The following is a 15,832-nucleotide window of genomic DNA, read 5'->3' on the forward strand; positions in this document are numbered from 1 at the left end:
GAGTTCGATGCACCATGAGTTTGTGCTGAAAGACTGGGTTGCACAGGCCCCATTCACAGCCTGATCAACTCTATGTGAAGGAGAGGTGTCGTGCTGCATGAGGCAAATGGTGGTCACACCAGATACTGACTGGTTTTCTGATCCACGCCCCTACCTTTTTTTAAAGGTATTTGTGACCAACAGATGCAGATCTGTATTCCCAGTCATGTGAAATCCATAGATTAGGGTCTAACTAATTTATTTCAATTGACGGATTTCCTTTAACTCAGTAAAATAGTTGACATTTTTGTATGTTGCGTTTATATTTCTGTTCATCGTAGTATCAGATTCCTTTTGAATTTCACCTTGTTTTTCTTCTGTAAAGTAGATATGGTATTAGACTAGGTATGGTAACATCCTACATTTGTCTTAGACAATGATTTATATAACCCAAACATTTCTGTTTGAAATGACATAACTCAGACATGAATTATTAACCAAATCAGTTTATTATGCATGAATAATCCCTTGCCTCGGTCCCTCTCTGCAGACACATACCCAACATTAGATACATGGCTTGACAGGAATTCAGCATAGTTCACCATTGTTGCACATGCTTTAATAAAATGATAGATATATTTACAAGATAAGCGACTTCTCTCCCAAATTTGAACATTCCCCGATCTCACCCCACAGCACTTTCAACATTCCTTTCGAAATTCACCCACGTTTAAAAATAACTAAAAAACAAACTTGGGGCTTTTGGCCAATACAACACAGAAATATATGGAGTTCATCATTAACTACATAAATATGGCAGTAACACGGAGGTCTATATATATATATATATACACACACACAAGGTTGTGATGTGGGGAGTCTCTCTGCCAGTCTGTGATTTGGGGAGTCTCTCTCAGACCAGAGCATGCCTTCGTCTGATACCTCTAAAGCAGACTGCTCTTTCGAACACCTCCAAGATAAAGAACTAAACAACATGGGTACAATAGTTTTACAAATCTCCCCTTTATTTTTTTGGGACTGGTCAGGATTTTAGTAGTATAAAACAAAATAAGGCACAATTAATACTTTGACCATTTAATGTCCAGGGGATTGTACAGACATCCAGTAGTGTGGATTGGAAATGGTCGATTGATTAGAACTGTCTGTCAGCTGACCTTCCCTTTGTATTCCCAATCAATCTGAGTGATTCTAAATATGTTGTGGCAAGGACCCCCCCCCCCCCACACACACAAATATATTCACATGAACCCCACAAACTGAATGACATGGAACCCCACAAACTGAATGACATGTTGACAAAGAGAACCTAGTAGAGTACACCAACACAGGAAACAGAAACATACCACTCCCCTCCCATTGCCTTTGGTTAGGCACTGCCTTTTCAATTGGGGAAATAAAGTGAAACAAATATTTTTCTCTTCAACAAAAGTCCCACAGGCAATCGATTAATTGATTGATAAGCTTCAAACGAATGCTAAAGCAGTTGAGGTGTGAGGGGAGGGAAAGCTGTCCTTTCCACCTAGTCTTCTCTGACTAGCACAACCTCCTCTCAGCTTGACAACCACTACACTTCACATGAAGAGAACAGTGACATCACAAGGAAAACTCTAGCAAATGTTTTGTTTCTTTTTCAAATATACTATCAGCACAAAACCCAGACAAGTTAATGTCATTCAAATCCCCCTGAAAGTCTGTCATCATTGGTTTCTGTTGGTAGTGATCTGTATGGTGGAGGGGAGGAGTCAGTCCAAAGCCCGCCCACTGGGCCATCCAATCAGAGGAGGATGAATGGTCGGGGAGGGAGGAGAGTTGGGAAGGGCAGCGGAGGGAGGAGGGCTGGGGAGGGAGGGAGGAGGGCTGGGTGGGGAGGGGAGGAGGGCTGGGTGGGGCGGGGCAGAGGGCTGGGGGGAGGGCAGAGGGCTGGGGAGGGCAGAGGGAGGGCAGAGGGCTGGGGAGGGGGGAGGGCTGGGGAGGGAGGGAGGAGGGCTGGGTGGGGTGGGGAGGGCAGAGGGCTGGGGAGGGAGGGAGGAGGGCTGGGGAGGGGGGAGGGCAGAGGGCTGGGGAGGGCTGGGGAGGGGGGAGGGGAGGGGGGAGGGCTGGGGAGGGGGGAGGGGAGGGCAGAGGGCTGGGGAGGGGGGAGGGCTGGGGAGGGCTGGGGAGGGGGGAGGGCTGGGGAGGGGGGAGGGGGGAGGGCTGGGGAGGGGGGAGGGCAGAGGGCTGGGGAGGGACAGGTGGGCGCTGTCAGCTGTTTGGGTCCTGGCTTTGGTTGGTGGTGTGAACAGAACCGAACAGGGCAAAGTTCAGTCATGTTTCAGATGGTCCTTGATGTCCTCCTCATCCGTGTATTCTGACGGCTCATCCCCGGGCTTTAACAGCCGCCCAACATAATCATATTTTTCTGTAATGAGAGATCACAGGGGTCAAATCAAACTGCACTCTAAATCCTTATCTTCAAGGGGCATCAATATACCCATACATATCCTACATCTGTCTTTATTACATTTATATTGTAGTCATTTAGCAGACGCTCTTATCCAGAGCCACTTACAGTTAGTGAGTGCATACATTTTCTCATACTGGCCCCCCGTGGGAATCGAACCCACAACCCTGGCGTTGCAAGCACCATGCTCTACCAACTGAGCTACACGGGACTACTTTATATCCAAACATATCCTACATATATCTTTATAGTCACCTGTAGCTCAGTTGGTAGAGCATGGCGCTTGCAATGCCAGGGTTGTGGGTTCGATTCCCACGGGGAGCCAGTATGAAAATGTATGCACTCACTAACTGTAAGTCGCTCTGGATAAGAGCGTCTGCTAAATGACTAAAATGTAAATAACCATACATATCCTACATAATAATATAATAATAATAATATGCCATTTAGCAGACGCTTTTATCCAAAGCGACTTACAGTCATGTGTGCATACATTTTTACGTATGGGTGGTCCCGGAAATCGAACCCACTACCCTGGCGTTACAAGCACCATGCTCTACCAATTGAGCTACAGAGGACCACATATACCTACATCTTTATATCATACATAACCTACATATATCATTATATCCAACATATATCATTATATCCAAACATATCTCTTTATATCCAAACATATCTCTTTATATCCATACATATCCAAACATATATCTTTATATCCAAACATATATCTTTATATCCAAACATATATCTTTATATCCAAACATATATCTTTATATCCAAACATATCCTACATATCTCTTTATATCCAAACATATCTCTTTATATCCTAACATATCTCTTTATATCCATACATATATCTTTATATCCTAACATATCTCTTTATATCCTAACATATCTCTTTATATCCTAACATATATATTTATATCCATACATATATCTTTATATCCTAACATATATCTTTATATCCAAACATATCTCTTTATATCCTAACATATATCTTTATATCCTAACATATCTCTTTATATCCTAACATATCTCTTTATATCCATACATATATCTTTATATCCATACATATATCTTTATATCCTAACATATATCTTTATATCCAAACATATATCTTTATATCCAAACATATATCTTTATATCCTACATATATCTTTATATCCAAACATATCTCTTTATATCCTAACATATATATTTATATCCTAACATATATATTTATATCCATACATATATCTTTATATCCTAACATATATCTTTATATCCTAACATATATCTTTATATCCTACATACAGTGCATTCGGAAAGTATTCAGACCACTTGACTTTTTCCACATTTTGTTACGTTACAGCCTTGTCATTATGGGGTATAGTGTGTAGATTGATGAGGAAAAAAATTAATCTAATCCATTTTAAAATAAGGCTGTAACAAAATGTGAAAAATGTCAAGGGGTCTGAATACTTTCCGAATGCACTGTATAGTGTATATATTCCATACCCTAACATATATATTTCATATCCTACATATATATTTCACATCCTAAAATATATACTGAACAAAAATATAAACTTGTAAAGTGTTGGTCCCATGTTTCATGAGCTGAAGTAAAAGATCTCAGAAATGTTCCAGACGCACAAAAAGCCTATTTTGCTCATATTTTGTTCACAAATGTGTTTACTTCCATGTTAGTGAGCATTTCTCCTTTACCGTGAGTCCATCCTCCTGACAGGTGTGGCATATCAAGAAGCTGATTAAACAGCATGATCATTACACAGGTGCACCTTGTGCTGGGGACAATAAAAGGCCTCGAAAATGTGCGGTTTTGTCACACAACACAATGCCACAGATGTCTCAAGTTGAGGGAGCATGCAATTGGCTTGCTGACTGCAGGAATGCCCACCAGAGCTGTTGCCAGATAATTGAATGTTAATTGCTCAACCATAAGTCACCTCCAACGTCGTTTTAGAGAATTTGGCAGTACGTCCAACCGGCCACACAACCGCAGACCACGTGTTACCACGCCAGCCCAGGACCTCCACATCCGGCTTCTTCACCTGCGGGACCGTCTGAGACCAGCCACCCAGACAGCTGATGAAACTGAGGAGTATTTCTGTCTATAATAAAGCCTTTTTGTGCGGAAAAACTCATTCTGATTGACTGGGAGGGCATAGGCCCACCCACTGGGGAGCCAGGCCCACCCATGGCTGCGACCTGCCCAGTCATGTGACATCCCATAGATTAGGGCCTAATTTATTTATTTCAATTGACTGATTTCCTTATATGAAATCATTGAAATTGTTGCATGTTGCATTTATATTTTTGTTCAGTATATATTTCATATTCTACATATCATTCATATCCTACATATATATTTCATATCTTACCCATGAACTGCATCTCCCACTCTCTGACTGACTCCATCTGAACAGCGTTGAGGTCTGACAGGTCATCGTACTCCTCCCTCAGGGCATCTTTCTCCAAACAGAATGTGGCCAGACCCCTCGATGCATCCCGGCCCGCAAAGATACCATATGGACCTTCTGTAGGGAGAGAGACAGTTCAGTAAACAGAATCTACTCCTACTGCATCTAACTGTATGGTTCAGTTCTAGAAAGACTGTCTATAGGGAGAGGCATAGTGCAGTTAACAGAATATGGTTCTACTAAAGAAATGAGTTTTGACCCGACAAGATTCACAGTACTAGAGTTAGGGTTAGGGTTAGGGTACTAGGGTTAGGGTACTAGGGTTAGGGTACTAGCCTGGCTGACACGTGACTACACACACGGCGACCCACGTGACTACACACACGGCGACCCACGTGACTACACACACGGCGACCCACGTGACTAGTGACTACACACAGGGCGACCCACGTGACTAGTCACTACACATGGCGACCCACGTGACTAGTGACTACACACACGGCGACCCACGTGACTAGTGGCGACCCACGTGACTACACACAGGGCGACCCACGTGACTAGTCACAACACACGCGACGACCCACGTGACTAGTTACAACACACGCGACGACCCACGTGACTAGTCACAACACACGCGACGACCCACGTGACTAGTCACTACACACGGCGACCCACGTGACTAGTGACTACACACGCGACGACCCACGTGACTAGTCACTACACACTGCGACCCACGTGACTAGTGACTACACACACAGCGACCCACGTGACTAGTGACTACACACACGGCGACCCACGTGACTAGTCACTACACACAGGGCGACCCACGTGACTAGTGACTACACACACGACGACCCACGTGACTAGTCACTACACGCGACGACCCACGTGACTAGTGACTACACACACGGCGACCCACGTGACTAGTGACTACACACACGACGACCCACGTGACTAGTCACTACACATGGCGACCCACGTGACTAGTGACTACACACACGGCGACCCACGTGACTAGTGACTACACACACGACGACCCACGTGACTAGTCACTACACATGGCGACCCACGTGACTAGTGACTACACACACGGCGACCCACGTGACTAGTGGCGACCCACGTGACTACACACAGGGCGACCCACGTGACTAGTCACAACACACGCGACGACCCACGTGACTAGTTACAACACACGCGACGACCCACGTGACTAGTCACAACACACGCGACGACCCACGTGACTAGTCACTACACACGGCGACCCACGTGACTAGTGACTACACACGCGACGACCCACGTGACTAGTCACTACACACTGCGACCCACGTGACTAGTGACTACACACACAGCGACCCACGTGACTAGTGACTACACACACGGCGACCCACGTGACTAGTCACTACACACAGGGCGACCCACGTGACTAGTCACAACACACGCGACGACCCACGTGACTAGTCACTACACACAGCGACCCACGTGACTAGTGACTACACACACGGCGACCCACGTGACTAGTCACAACCCACGTGACTAGTGACTACACACACAACGACCCACGTGACTAGTCACTACACACGGCGACCCACGTGACTAGTGACTACACACACGGTGACCCACGTGACTAGTGACTACACACGGCGACCCACGTTACTAGTGACTACACACAGGGCGACCCACGTGACTAGTCACAACACACGCGACGACCCACGCGACTAGTCACAACCCACGTGACTAGTGACTACACACACGGCGACCCACGTGACTAGTGACTACACACACGACGACCCACGTGACTAGTCACTACACGGCGACCCACGTGACTAGTGACTACACACAGGGCGACCCACGTGACTAGTCACAACACACGCGACGACCCACGTGACTAGTGACTACACACACGGCGACCCACGTGACTAGTGACTACACACAGGGCGACCCACGTGACTAGTCACAACACACGCGACGACCCACGTGACTAGTGACTACACACACGGCGACCCACATGACTAGTGACTACACACACGACGACCCACGTGACTAGTCACTACACACGGCGACCCACGTGACTAGTCACAACACACGCGACGACCCACGTGACTAGTGACTACACACACGGCGACCCACATGACTAGTGACTACACACAGGGCGACCCACGTGACTAGTGACTACACACACGGCGACCCACATGACTAGTGACTACACACACGACGACCCACGTGACTAGTGACTACACACAGGGCGACCCACATGACTAGTGACTACACACAGGGCGACCCACGTGACTAGTGACTACACACACGGCGACCCACATGACTAGTGACTACACATGGTGACCCACGTGACTAGTGACTACACACGGCGACCCACGTGACTAGTGACTACACACGGCGACCCACGTGACTAGTGACTACACACAGCGACCCACATGACTACACACAGCGACCCACGTGACTCCACACATGGCACTCTGTGTGCGGCGGCCCACGTGACTACACAGCGACCCACACGACTACAGTGACTCCATACACGGCGACCAACGTGACTCCACACAGCAACTCACGTGACTAAACAGCAACCCACGTGACTCCACACTGCAACCCACGTGACTACACACACACACACACACACACACACACAGCTACACACGGCACCCAATGTGACACCACACACAGCGACCCGCGTGACACCACACACAGCGACCCGCGTGACACCACACACAGCGACCCGCGTGACTACAGTGACTACACACGGCTGCCCACGTGACTAAACAGCAACCCACGGGACTCCACACACGGCGACACACTTGACTAGACTAAACAGCGGCCCACGTGACTGCACACATGGCAACCCTTGTTACTCCATACACACAGCGACCCACGTGATTCCACACATCGTGACCCACATGACTACAGTGACTCCACACATGGCGACCCACGTGACTACACAGCAACACACGTGACTACACAGCTGTGACTCACTGGTCTGCGTTTTCCTCAATAGTTATCATATGCATGCTATTTGCATGCGGAACACCCCACATGCTTCCTCGTTAATTTGCTACGCCCCCACTAGAGGTAAACCAGCCAAGCTAAAGTTAGCTAGACTAGCAAACTGTAGAGGAAAAGGATATAGCGACGACTCTGCCACATAGCAATGACCAATTTTGGGATTTCATTCAAATAGGAGCAACTTGAAGCATTTCAAGCCTTTGTGCGAGGGGAGGATGTATTGGCGGTCTTGCCAACGAGCTTTGGGGAAAAGACTCCTTTACCAGTTAGCTAGCTAGTTTTAATCTTCAAGAGGGTAGGAAAAAGCCTCAAATTGACAGTCGTGTCCCCGCTAAAGGCTATGGTGGACGGACAACCAAATCCGTGAGGCAACAGCCCTGGGTCTCAGAGCGGTGGTTGTGGAGGAAGACAAGAACGCTATATGGGAGGGTGCATGAGACCTTGTCTTCGGAAGTCCGGAGAGCTGGTTGGGGGAGACCGGGAGAGACGTGTTGGGGGAGACCGGGAGAGACGTGTTGGGGGAGACCGGGGGAGACGTGTTGGGGGAGACGTGTTGGGAGAGACGTGTTGGGAGAGACGGTTGGGGGAGACCGGGAGAGACGTGTTGGGGGAGACCGGGAGAGACGTGTTGGGGGAGACGTGTTGGGGGAGACCGGGAGAGACGTGTTGGCCCCAGTCCTATACAGCTCCATGGTTGGGGGAGACCGGGAGAGACGTGTTGGGGGAGACGTGTTGGGGGAGACCGGGAGAGACGTGTTGGGGGAGATGTGCTGGGAGAGACGTGTTGGGGGAGACGTGTTGGGGGAGACCGGGAGAGACGTGTTGGGGGAGACCGGGGGAGACGTGTTGGGGGAGACCGGGAGAGACGTGTTGGGGGAGACCGGGAGAGACGTGTTGGGGGAGACCGGGAGAGACGTGTTGGGGGAGACCGGGAGAGACGTGTTGGGAGAGACCGGGAGAGACGTGTTGGGGGAGACCGGGAGAGACGTGTTGGGGGAGACGTGTTGGGGGAGACGTGTTGGGAGAGACCGGGAGAGACGTGTTGGGGGAGACGTGTTGGGAGAGACCGGGAGAGACGTGTTGGGGGAGACGTGTTGGGAGAGACCGGGAGAGACGTGTTGGGGGAGACGTGTTGGGAGAGACCGGGAGAGACGTGTTGGGGGAGACGTGTTGGGGGAGACCGGGAGAGACGTGTTGGGAGAGACGTGTTGGGGGAGACCGGGAGAGACGTGTTGGGAGAGACCGGGAGAGACGTGTTGGGGGAGACCGGGAGAGACGTGTTGGGGGAGACCGGGAGAGACGTGTTGGGGGAGACCGGGAGAGACGTGTTGGGGGAGACCGGGAGAGACGTGTTGGGGGAGACCGGGAGAGACGTGTTGGGGGAGACCGGGAGAGACGTGTTGGGAGAGACCGGGAGAGACGTGTTGGGGGAGACCGGGAGAGACGTGTTGGGGGAGACCGGGAGAGACGTGTTGGCCCCAGTCCTATACAGCTCCCAGTCCTATACAGCTCCAAAATCATCTGAATCGTTGAGGATGAAGTTCTTATGACCTACATACAGTGAGGGAAAAAAGTATTTGATCCCCTGCTGATTTTGTACGTTTGCCCACTGACAAAGACATGATCAGTCTATAATTGTAATGGTAGGTTTCTTTGAACAGTGAGAGACAGAATAACAACAAAATAATCCAGAAAAACGCATGTCAAAAATGTTATGAATTGATTTGCATTTTAATGAGGGAAATAAGTATTTGACCCCTCTGCAAAACATGACTTAGTACTTGGTGGCAAAACCCTTGTTGGCAATCACAGAGGTCAGACGTTTCTTGTAGTTGGCCACCAGGTTTGCATACATCTCAGGAGGGATTCTGTCCCACTCCTCTTTGCAGATCTTCTCCAAGTCATTAACGTTTCGAGCCTGACGTTTGGCAACTCGAACCTTCAGCTCCCTCCACAGATTTTCTATGGGATTAAGGTCTGGAGACTGGCTAGGCCACTGCAGGACCTTAATGTGCTTCTTCTTGAGCCACTCCTTTGTTGCCTTGGCCGTGTGTTTTGGGTCATTGTCATGCTGGAATACCCATCCACCACACATTTTCAATGCCCTGGCTGAGGGAAGGAGGTTCTCACCCAAGATTTGACGGTACATGGCCCCGTCCATCGTCCCTTTGATGCGGTGAAGTTGTCCTGTCCCCTTAGCAGAAAAACACCCCCAAAGCATAATGTTTCCACCTCCATGTTTGGCGGTGGGGATGGTGTTCTTGGGATCATAGGCAGCATTCCTCCTCCTCCAAACACAGCGAGTTGAGTTGATGCCAAAGAGCTCGATTTTGGTCTCATCTGACCACAACACTTTCACCCAGTTCTCCTCTGAATCATTCAGATGTTCATTGGCAAACTTCAGACGGCCCTGTATATGTGCTTTCTTGAGCAGGGGGACCTTGCGGGCGCTGCAGGATTTCAGTCCTTCACGGCGTAGTGTGTTACCAATTGTTTTCTTGGTGACTATGGTCCCAGCTGCCTTGAGATCATTGACAAGATCCTCCCGTGTAGTTCTGGGCTGATTCCTCACCGTTCTCATGATCATTAAAATTCCACGAGGTGAGATCTTGCATGGAGCCCCAGGCCGAGGGAGATTCACACTTATTTTGTGTTTCTTCCATTTGTGAATAATCGCACCAACTGTTGTCACCTTCTCACCAAGCTGCTTGGCGATGGTCTTGTAGCCCATTCCAGCCTTGTGTAGGTCTACAATCTTGTCCCTGACATCCTTGGAGAGCTCTTTGGTCTTGGCCATGGTGGAGAGTTTGGAATCTGATTGATTGATTGCTTCTGTGGACAGGTGTCTTTTATACAGGTAACAAACTGAGATTAGGAGCACTCCCTTTAAGAGTGTGCTCCTAATCTCAGCTCGTTACCTGTATAAAGACACCTGGGAGCCAGAAATCTCTCTGATTGAGAGGGGGTCAAATACTTATTTCCCTCATTAAAATGCAAATCAATTTATAACATTTTTGACATGCGTTTTTCTGTATTTTTTTGTTGTTATTCTGTCTCTCACTGTTCAAATAAACCTACCATTAAAATTATAGACTGATCATTTCTTTGTCAGTGGGCAAACGTACAAAATCAGCAGGGGATCAAATACTTTTTTCCCATCACTGTATGGTATGAACAATGACCTAGGACTGTACTTCAACAATATAGAATGGCACTGATGGATACATGTAATGTCGGAATGGAAATTATAGTGATGACACACCAGTGAATGATTGATTGATTGAAAGTTTTGTATTTGTACAAATGTAATGAGTAAGAAGTGTTTGTGTGCATTAAATGTTTGCATGATAGGCCTATAATACATTGAGTATCCTTAATAAAGTGGTAGAAGTGCATCAGAAATGACTGGGGGACAGGAAGCACAAGGGCTGAAAGAGCCACAACAGGAAGTAATGGATTCAACTATGGAAACCCCAACAACTACTAGCATAGTAACCAAATGTGCTTCAATATCTTTATATTGTTACCAATTATTTATTCTGAATGAGGATTGGAATTAAGAAGCCTACTTTTTAATAACATCTTTCCATAGGGGTTAGGTCTCAAAATGAAAACCTCCCTTTCGGGAGAGTTTCATCAAGGTTGGAGAACTGCGTTCCATATACAGTGATGGGAAAAAAGTATTTGATCCCCTGCTGATTTTGTACGTTTGCCCACTGACAAAGAAATGATCAGTCTATAATTTTAATGGTAGGTTTATTTGAACAGTGAGAGACAGAATAACAACAAAAAAATCCAGAAAAACGCATGTCAAAAATGTTATAAATAGATTTGCATTTTAATGAGGGAAATAAGTATTTGACCCCCTCTCAATCAGAGAGATTTCTGGCTCCCAGGTGTCTTTTATACAGGTAACGAGCTGAGATTAGGAGCACACTCTTAAAGGGAGTGCTCCTAATCTCAGCTTGTTACCTGTATAAAAGACACCTGTCCACAGAAGCAATCAATCAGATTCCAAACTCTCCACCATGGCCAAGACCAAAGAGCTCTCCAATGATGTCAGGGACAAGATTGTAGACCTACACAAGGCTGGAATGGGCTACAAGACCATCGCCAAGCAGCTTGGTGAGAAGGTGACAACAGTTGGTGCGATTATTCGCAAATGGAAGAAACACAAAAGAACTGTCAATCTCCCTCGGCCTGGGGCTCCATGCAAGATCTCACCTTGTGGAGTTGCAATGATCATGAGAACGGTGAGGAATCAGCCCAGAACTACACGGGAGGATCTTGTCAATGATCTCAATGCAGCTGGGACCATAGTCACCAAGAAAACAATTGGTAACACACTACGCCGTGAAGGACTGAAATCCTGCAGCGCCCGCAAGGTCCCCCTGCTCAAGAAAGCACATATACAGGGCCGTCTGAAGTTAGCCAATGAACATCTGAATGATTCAGAGGAGAACTGGGTGAAAGTGTTGTGGTCAGATGAGACCAAAATCGAGCTCTTTGGCATCAACTCAACTCGCCGTGTTTGGAGGAGGAGGAATGCTGCCTATGACCCCAAGAACACCATCCCCACTGTCAAACATGGAGGTGGAAACATTATTCTTTTGGGTTGTTTTTCTGCTAAGGGGACAGGACAACTTCACCGCATCAAAGGGACGATGAACGGGGCCATGTACCATAACATTTTGGGTGAGAACCTCCTTCCCTCAGCCAGGGCATTGAAAATGGGTTGTTGATGGGTATTCCAGCATGACAATGATCCAAAACACACGGCCAAGGCAACAAAGGAGTGGCTCAAGAAAAAGCACATTAAGGTCCTGGAGTGGCCTAGCCAGTCTCCAGACCTTAATCCCATAGAAAATCTGTGGAGGGAGCTGAAGGTTCGAGTTGCCAAACGTCAGCCTCAAAACCTTAATGACTTGGAGAAGATCTGAACAGAGGAGTGGGACAAAATCCCTCCTGAGATGTGTGCAAACCTGGTGGCCAACTACAAGAAACGTCTGACCTCTGTGATTGCCAACAAGGGTTTTGCCACCAAGTAGTAAGTAATGTTTTGCAGAGGGGTCAAATACTTATTTCCCTCATTAAAATGCAAATCAATTTATAACATTTTTGACATGCGTTTTTCTGGATTGTTTTGTTGTTATTATGTCTCTCACTCTTCAAATAAACCTACCATTAAAAGTATAGACTTTGTCAGTGGGCAAACGTACAAAATCAGCAGGGGATCAAATACTTTTTTCCCTCACTGTATGAGCACATGATGTTCAAAAGTGGTATCATGCAACATTCTTTGAGTGACAAGAGAGTTAAACATAAGGAGCCAAGTTGAGAAGGCATCACTTACTATAGATTATAACCCATGTTGACTGTCTACTTTACTAGGGACCATCACCACTCATAGATAGTGTCTTACTATAGATTATAACCCATGTTGACTGTCTACTTTACTAGGGACCATCACCACTCATAGATAGTGTCTTACTATAGATTATAACCCATGTTGACTGTCTACTTTACTAGGGACCATCACCACTCATAGATAGTGTCTTACTATAGATTATAACCCATGTTGACTGTCTACTTTACTAGGGGCCATCAACACTCATAGATAGTGTCTTACTATAGATTATAACCCATGTTGACTGTCTACTTTACTAGGGGCCATCACCACTCATAGATAGTGTCTTACTATAGATTATAACCCATGTTGACTGTCTACTTTACTAGGGACCATCACCACTCATAGATAGTGTCTTACTATAGATTATAACCCATGTTGACTGTCTACTTTACTAGGGACCATCACCACTCATAGATAGTGTCTTACTATAGATTATAACCCATGTTGACTGTCTACTTTACTAGGGGCCATCACCACTCAGTGTCTTACTATAGATTATAACCCATGTTGACTGTCTACTTTACTAGGGGCCATCACCACTCATAGATAGTGTCTTACTATAGATTATAACCCATGTTGACTGTCTACTTTACTAGAGATCCATCACCACTCATAGTGTCTTACTATAGATTATAACCCATGTTGACTGTCTACTTTACTAGGGGCCATCACCACTCATAGTGTCTTACTATAGATTATAACCCATGTTGACTGTCTACTTTACTAGGGGCCATCACCACTCAGTGTCTTACTATAGATTATAACCCATGTTGACTGTCTACTTTACTAGGGGCCATCACCACTCATAGATAGTGTCTTACTATAGATTATAACCCATGTTGACTGTCTACTTTACTAGGGGCCATCACCACTCATAGATAGTGTCTTACTATAGATTATAACCCATGTTGACTGTCTACTTTACTAGGGGCCATCACCACTCATAGATAGTGTCTTACTATAGATTATAACCCATGTTGACTGTCTACTTTACTAGGGGCCATCACCACTCATAGATAGTGTCTTACTATAGATTATAACCCATGTTGACTGTCTACTTTACTAGGGGCCATCACCACTCATAGATAGTGTCTTACTATAGATTATAACCCATGTTGACTGTCTACTTTACTAGGGACCATCACCACTCATAGATAGTGTCTTACTATAGATTATAACCCATGTTGACTGTCTACTTTACTAGGGGCCATCACCACTCATAGATAGTGTCTTACTATAGATTATAACCCATGTTGACTGTCTACTTTACTAGGGGCCATCACCACTCACAGATAGTGTCTTACTATAGATTATAACCCATGTTGACTGTCTACTTTACTAGGGGCCATCACCACTCATAGATAGTGTCTTACTATAGATTATAACCCATGTTGACTGTCTACTTTACTAGGGACCATCACCACTCATAGATAGTGTCTTACTATAGATTATAACCCATGTTGACTGTCTACTTTACTAGGGGCCATCAACACTCATAGATAGTGTCTTACTATAGATTATAACCCATGTTGACTGTCTACTTTACTAGGGGCCATCACCACTCATAGTGTCTTACTATAGATTATAACCCATGTTGACTGTCTACTTTACTAGGGGCCATCACCACTCATAGATAGTGTCTTACTATAGATTATAACCCATGTTGACTGTCTACTTTACTAGGGGCCATCACCACTCATAGATAGTGTCTTACTATAGATTATAACCCATGTTGACTGTCTACTTTACTAGGGGCCATCACCACTCATAGATAGTGTCTTACTATAGATTATAACCCATGTTGACTGTCTACTTTACTAGGGGCCATCACCACTCATAGATAGTGTCTTACTATAGATTATAACCCATGTTGACTGTCTACTTTACTAGGGACCATCACCACTCATAGATAGTGTCTTACTATAGATTATAACCCATGTTGACTGTCTACTTTACTAGGGGCCATCACCACTCATAGATAGTGTCTTACTATAGATTATAACCCATGTTGACTGTCTACTTTACTAGGGGCCATCACCACTCATAGTGTCTTACTATAGATTATAACCCATGTTGACTGTCTACTTTACTAGGGGCCATCACTACTCATAGATAGTGTCTTACTATAGATTATAACCCATGTTGACTGTCTACTTTACTAGGGGCCATCACCACTCATAGATAGTGTCTTACTATAGATTATAACCCATGTTGACTGTCTACTTTACTAGGGGCCATCACCACTCATAGATAGTGTCTTACTATAGATTATAACCCATGTTGACTGTCTACTTTACTAGGGGCCATCACCACTCATAGATAGTGTCTTACTATAGATTATAACCATGTTGACTGTCTACTTTACTAGGGGCCATCACCACTCAGTGCCTTACTATAGATTATAACCATGTTGACTGTCTACTTTACTAGGGGCCATCACCACTCAGTGTTTTACTATAGATTATAACCCATGTTGACTGTCTACTTTACTAGGGGCCATCACCACTCATAGATAGTGTCTTACTATAGATTATAACCCATGTT

The 15,832-nt window shown here is 46.0% G+C and overlaps 1 protein-coding gene across 1 annotated transcript in view; it reads right to left on the minus strand.

Annotated features, from left to right (window-relative positions):
- Positions 1-2,202: 2,202 nt before the first annotated feature.
- LOC311119078 (membrane-associated progesterone receptor component 2-like) overlaps positions 2,203-15,832 on the minus strand; it is a 33,236-nt gene continuing 19,606 nt past the window's right edge. The window contains exons 2-3 of the mRNA XM_084193827.1: positions 4,828-4,983; positions 2,203-2,398 (exon numbers count right to left, since the gene is read on the minus strand). Of these exons, the coding sequence (XP_084049953.1) occupies positions 2,301-2,398; positions 4,828-4,983 (254 nt within the window). The 3' untranslated portion in view covers positions 2,203-2,300. The remainder of the gene's footprint in view (positions 2,399-4,827; positions 4,984-15,832) is intronic.

This window comes from Coregonus lavaretus (genome assembly GCF_964263955.1).
Source record: "Coregonus lavaretus genome assembly, contig: HAP1_SCAFFOLD_655, whole genome shotgun sequence".
Lineage (NCBI taxonomy): Eukaryota > Metazoa > Chordata > Actinopteri > Salmoniformes > Salmonidae > Coregonus > Coregonus lavaretus.